General features: G+C 39.4%; 1 protein-coding gene across 1 annotated transcript in view; it reads left to right on the top strand.

Annotated features, from left to right (window-relative positions):
* The first annotated feature begins 519 nt into the window (after positions 1–519).
* The window catches only part of Enah (ENAH, actin regulator), a 78,749-nt gene continuing 72,473 nt past the window's right edge, over positions 520–6,795 (top strand). The window contains exon 1 of the mRNA XM_023710197.1: positions 520–611. Coding sequence (XP_023565965.1) covers positions 520–611 — 92 coding nt within the window. The remainder of the gene's footprint in view (positions 612–6,795) is intronic.

The following is a 6,795-nucleotide window of genomic DNA, read 5'->3' as shown; positions in this document are numbered from 1 at the left end:
AACCCAGAGGGCCCTGTGCTGTCACAGCACAGCCAACAATGCTGTGGCTTAAAAGCCATAGAGAGTTTGGTACAGGAAGAGCAGAATGTGCTGGAAGCTCTGAGGCAGCCAGAAGTCCTTTGGGGCAGCTATGTCTTTCCCTGCGTTTCTTGAGAGTCCTGGGACAGTCAGTAGTAATCTGGGGTCCCTTTGTTGATCACCAGTACTGTCAAAAAACAAAGTCCTAACAAATTTCATTCTAAGTAGCTTTTACCTATAATTTGTGCCTCAAGGAACCCTTAATTCTGTAACATGGAAGAAGTCTCCTGAACAGAGGCACAACATTGGATTTTTTAAGATGAGGAAAAGGAAACAGATCAGGAGAACTAGATTAGCATCATTTAACTTTTTTCTAAGGGTGAAGCAGAGGGACTTATGCTGACTGAGGTGGACTGGAATCTCCTGTTTTCAGAAAAAACTGTTCTGCTTGAGAATCTCTTTGCTTCTGTACAATTTCAGTGTGATTATAAGACATTTAGCATGAGTGACTCCATTTTGGTTGCTCTGGTTTTTGGGGGACCTAATGCAGGAGCTCAACCCAAAGCAACAGACTCTCTTGGTTTTGTTAACAGGTAAAAAGTAAGATGCAGCCATTCCTATTTCTTCCATCTTATCTCTGCAAATCCTTTATGCTGCACTTTCAGCATATATCTCTCATGCTTAGCTCTCTTGTTTATAGTCTGCCATTGTGTATCCATTCTTAACTTCTACATCACTTTCCAGAATATCTTCTCAGCATAGTAGCTACAGGCATCTTTTAAAACTGTGAGTTCTGTTCTTCTGAAAGCCTGCCAGTGGCTTCCCAGTATGTTTGAAGTAAAATACAGCTTGTCCTTGTGGCTCAGACAGTAGAGAATTGTCCTTGTTGAGAAATTAGTGAATACTAGGAGAGCTTGGAGAAGGAAGGAATTAATTCTGGCTTTTGAGCACCCCAGGAAGACTTAATAGAAGGAATAGCAACTGATCCAGATCTTGAGGATTTTGTTAAATGAAGTGAAGTACTAGATAAGCATACAGAGTCCCTACTTTGTGCTAGGAAGTATCTCCCTCATGCTTTCTTTGTCCACTGAAGGCTAGGAAGGGTATCATTGAAAAAGGTTGATATTTGTTGTTTAGATTTACTGTAGTACTAATAACATACAGGAGTAGCTGAGCAATCCTTAGTCTGCTTAAAAATCAAGAAACGTTGCATTCACTGGTACCTAAGATAATAGAATTTGGCAAGCATTCTCTGCTATTATGTATACTTTTTCAGGAAATTTGACAATATTAGAAATGCATTATCCTAATTCTAATATTGGAAATAATATCCAGTATTAGAAAATGCTACAAAATTACAATGTCATGGTTTTTAGACTTTTTTTGGATTTAGGACAGGGTCTATCGAGTCTCACTATACAGATCGGACTCATAGTGATTCTTCTGTTTGCAGCCTCCCAAGCGCTGGGATTACAGGCACGCGCCACCGTGCCCAGTCTCAAACACTGTCTCAGTGCACTCCAGGGGCGTGGCCAGCATGGCACGCCAGGGATCAAACCCTGGTTGCTGCACTCTGCCTAAGCAGGCACTTTAGTCTGCTGAGCTATCAGGCTGGCCCTAAACTTTTCTTTTAGATTATCCATCTCTGGTTTCCTTATGCCTTATTTTATTGAAAAATATCCAAATTAACATAAAGAGGGCTGGAGAGATGGCTTAGTGGAGTAAGCGCTTCTGTGGCAAGCACAAAGGCCTGAGTTCAATCCCAGGTTCTACCAAATTAACATAAAGAACGTGAAGTACAATCAACTGGGTTGCACTGGATCATAGAAATGCAGTTTTTATTTATAACAAGTTTAGCATCAGATCTTCAAAAAAGTACAGCTTGGTGATTTATTAATTTAACTTTTATCGTAGTTGCTTTACTGACTCAGAATCCTGAAGATTTTAACTAGTTTTCACAATGAGCCTTGGGATGGTTGAATTAAAATATATAGCTCTGTTGTTGGTCGCTCAGCAGCAGGACTTTGTTGTTACTAAGGACAGTCATAAAGCAGGTCTTGTGCTCACTTCTTTTTTTTTTTCTCCAAATGCCTTCAGCGCAGGTGTGGCTGGCTTGAGTTGTGGGGATCCAACCGCAGCAACCTGAGCCTGACTGCTTTGTCGAAGCAGCCGCTTAAAGAACTGAGCTGAGGGGCAGGCCCCCCTTGTGCTCACTTCTGCAGCACGTATACTAAAAGGAAAAAAAAGGAATGATAGAGCAGGTCTTAGCTGGGTGTGATGGCACATACCTATGATCCTGGTGCAGGAAGATCGAAAGTTCAAGTCCAGCCTGAACAACTTAGGCAAAATTCAAAAGGAGGGTGGAGTCAAAATGTACCTCATTATAGTGGCGCCCTAGGTTCAATCCCTGGAATGGAAGTGGTGGGGAGAAAAAAGAAGGTAGCTTCTTGACTGAGTTAAAGTAGCAAGAGTAGAAGAATCCACGATCAGCATAGAGAATTGTGTAGAAATCATTTTGCCTCTACTTATCTTAAAATTAATTTTATTGATAAAGGAATAATAATGAGACAGTTTCAAAACAGGTTAGTAGGACAGTTACAATAATTAATACATTGCATATTGTTGTCTTCATAGTACAAGATGCAGACATGATATCTTGTCTAAACACTACTAGTACAAATCTTTCTTCTCATTGAACTAAGAGAAAGTTGCTGTGTATCTATCCTAACTAATTTGTATATATAGATATAGATATAGATATAGATATAGATATAGATATTTCACTACAAAATGGTCCTTCATTTATATCCCCCTTTTTTGTTTAGTTTGGTCAGAGATGGGTATTTCATTGCCATTCAAATATTATATGCTTCAGAGGCAGGTGCTTAGACCACTGAGCTATGTCTCCAGCCCTCTGTTGTACCTTTTGCATCTTATTTATTTGTTCATCTCCCACACTAGTGAGACAATACAATGTTTACACATATGGATCTGATTTATTTCACTTATGAGTATGTTCTCAAGTTGCATCTTTTATGGCTGAGTAGTACTCCATTATAATAAAAAAAAACTTATCTTCTTTTAAAAATCTTTTCCTTGCTAAATGGATATTTCAGTGGTTTCCAAGATTTAGCTATTACAAATTTTGCTATTATAAACATAGGTGCACATAAATCACTGTGGTGTGTTTTTAATGCTTCTGGGAAGATATACAGAAGGGAAATAGCTGGGAAGAGTGGAACCTGTAATCCTAGGGGTGTTTTTGTACGGGAACCGCGCTCAGGACCCTGTGTTTGCCAGACAGGTGTTGTGCCACTGAGCGGTGTTCCTGGCCCAAATCCTATTTTCTTTAAAGGAATTTCCACCCTGATTTCCACAGTGATTGCATCAGTCTGTACTCTCACCAACAGTAAAGAAGGGTTCCTTTCTCTTCCCACAGCCTCACCAGCATTTGTTATTGGTTGATTTCTTGATGGTAGCCATTCTTTCTGGAGTGACATGGAATCTTAGTGTTTTATGACTATTTTTATTTTATGCATTTGGTACAGGGTCTCACTATGTAGCTTAGACTTATAGTGATCCTCCTGTTTTCAGCCTCCCCAGCACTGGGATTACAGGCATGTGCCACCACACTCCGGCTCAGTGTACCCAGGGGCAGGGCTAGTACGGCATGCTTAGTGTTTTAATTTGCATCTATTGAATGACCAATGATGTTGCATAATTTTTTATGTATTTATTTGCTGTTTGTATTTTTTTATTTAAGAAGTGTATATTTGTCTCAGATTCCCGTTTTTGGATTGGGTCTTTGAATTTGAGGGGCTTGATTTTTTAAAATTCTTACATGTTTTAGATGGAGGTCCTTTGTTTGAGAGACAGCTGGCTGTAATTTTTTCCTACTATGTGTGTTTTTTTCACTGAATGGGTGATTTCTTTTGTAGTGCAAAAGCTTCTTAATAGAGTGAGCTCTCATTTGTTGACTTTTTTGTAGTATTTCCCATGTTGTCTGGGTTTTATTCATGAAGTCTGCTTACACCTATACCTTGAAAACTACTACATATTTTCTCTTCCAGTAGATTAGTGTTTCTGTTTTAATATTTGGATCTTAGATCCATTTTGATTTTCGCTTATTGGATGGTGATAGACATGGTTCCAGTTTTAGTCTTCAGCATGTGGAAAACCAGTTTTTCTAGCCCCACTTATTTATTTTTAAAGATCATCTTTTTGTGTGTGTGTGGTACCAGGGATTGAACTCAGGGCCTCATGCTTTCCAGGCAGGCACTTATTCTACTGAGCTATCTCCCTGGCCCCTCTAGCCCCACTTATTAAGGAGACTTACTGTTCTTCCAGTGAATGTTTTTGGCTCTTTTGTCAAAGATAAGGTGGCTGAGTGTGACCAAGCCCCATCCTGAAGCTACCAGGAAAACCCTCAGCCAAGGCTTATCTCTGAAACAAAACAGAGACCTAATTACTCGGGAGAAGCAGAGGGTTTTAGGAACTTTATTACTGGAACCCAAGACAAAGATCAAGTTGCTACTCCCACTACTAATTTTTTCTTTAAGTGTCATATATTTTAATTCTGTTGGTGAGAACTTAGATGATTATTATTTTTGAAGATCTCAAATTATTTTTTTATTAATTATATTGAGAAACAAATAGCACTGAGACAGTTTCAGAACCCATTAGTGGGAGACAGTTTCAATGATTAATACATTGCATATTGTTGTCTTCGTAGTGGTTATTCATAGTACAAGATGCAGACGTGATATCCTGTCCAAACACTATTAGTACAAATCTTTCTTCTCATTGAATTAAGAGAAAGTAGCTGTATATTTGTCCTATTTTGTATATATAAATATATGATCCATCCTTCCTTCCTTCCTTCCTTCCTTCCTTCCTTTATTTATTTATTTAGCGGACCCGGAGACTTAACTCAGGCCCTTGCGCTTGCCAGGGAAGCACTTATTCCACTGAGCCATCTCCCTGGCCCCTGGTCCTTCATTTACATCCCCCTTTTTTGTTTAGTTTTGTCAGAGATGGGTATTCCATACTCAGCTGTAAAGAATAATAAACTCAAAGCCTTCATATATAAGTGGATGCCGCTTGAAGATATACTCATAAGTGAAATAAACCAGACCCACATGTGTAAATATCATGTAGTCTCCCTCATGTAAGCACTCAAAAGAAGAAATAAAAATAGAAAGTTATAACACAAATAAATGGAAAGCAAGAACTTAAGAATTAAATAACGAAGAGAGGGCAAGGAGAAAAGCTAGGAAACATGACTGCAAATCCCCACTCCTAATTGTAAGAAAGTGTGTCACAACCTAAGTTGGCCAGGCTTGGCTTCACTTGTGACCATCTTGCCTTAGTCTTGTACAGTACTGTACTGGGATCATAGATATGTTCCAGCCTTCGTTTCTTGCTTTTTGTTGTACCATAGCATGTGTGCCTTGAAGAGAGGTTCTCAGATGCTGTGAAAAGACATTTGTTACTAAACTTGAGGGGTAGTGCCATCTGTTCCTGATTGGAGCTTCCTATGGCTTCTGTGTGCCTGTCTTTTAGTAATGAAACTTACTTGGACTTCCCTGTTCCTTCAGAATTTACCATGGACCCACATAGCAATTATTGCTTCTCCAATAATACCTGAACTTTTACCCATAACTGATCTTTCTTCTATTTTATTTTTGGCTTCTCCTAATGATTTTTGGCTTCAGCGTTCGATTTTTATCCTTAACATCTTATTTTGAAAATTTTAGTTTTCAGCTTTGTGAGAAAAATAATCACTTTTCCCTCATTTTTTTAAACCTTTGTTGCCTCCTCCTCCTCCTCCTCCTCCTTCTTCTTCTCCTTCTTCTTCTCCTTCTTCTTCTCCTTCTTCTCCTTCTTCTTCTTCTCCTTCTTCTTCTTTTTTTTTTTTTTTTGTGGAACCGGGGATTGAACTCAGGCCCTTGTGCTTGCCTGGGAAGCACTTATTCCACTGAGCCATCTCCCCAGCCCTGTTGCCTTCTTGAATGCGTTTATTTGGAGATGTTCTTGTTATAGTAGTTACTGCTTTTCTAAGGAAATTGACACCACCATACAACCTGTTGACTAGTCCTGGCTACATTAAATGAAGAGGAATTATCTTGAGCTGCATATAAGTCTTTTTGTAACACTCACCCTGATTTATCTACCTTTAAAAAAAATAAATAATGTTACCAAATCCACCATTCATACTTGTGGTAAACTCCTGGATTTGGTAATGAGTCAGGCCCGTGGCCGTAGGAGATTCACAGCTCTCATGACAGAACAAGTCATGTCAGTGTGCTGGTGCTGGTGCTGGGGTTAGAACCCAGGACCTTGGCACTGAGCTACATCCCCAGCCTTCTTTTTTATTTTGAGACAATATGTTAGTCTGTTTTCTTAATATTACTGCACACAATAACTGACCCTTGCAACCTGAGAGAGGTTTATTTTGGCTCATGGTTTTCAGTAAATTCAGTCCATGCTGGGGGAAAGCTGCTCACCTCACAGTGAAGTGAAGCAGAGGGAGGATGGTAAGATACACCATCTCACAGGCCATGCCCCCTGTGACCCTTGTCTTAACGCAGGCCCCATTTCTGAATAGCACATTCAGTATAGCACTGCCATGGTCCAGTCATTCTCTGAGTGTATGAGACTTTGGGGAGACATTTGAGGCCTAAACCGTAACACTTAAGAGTGACTGCATTGCCCAGTCTAGGCTCAAATTTGCAGTCTTTCTGTCTCAGTTTCCTTTTTTTTTTTTTTTTTTTTTTT

The sequence above is a fragment of the Octodon degus genome, unplaced genomic scaffold (genome assembly GCF_000260255.1).
Source record: "Octodon degus isolate 3935 unplaced genomic scaffold, OctDeg1.0 scaffold00017, whole genome shotgun sequence".
NCBI classification, from domain to species: domain Eukaryota; kingdom Metazoa; phylum Chordata; class Mammalia; order Rodentia; family Octodontidae; genus Octodon; species Octodon degus.
The sequence above is the reverse complement of the archived record's forward strand: the minus strand, read 5'-3'. Positions and strand labels throughout refer to the sequence as shown.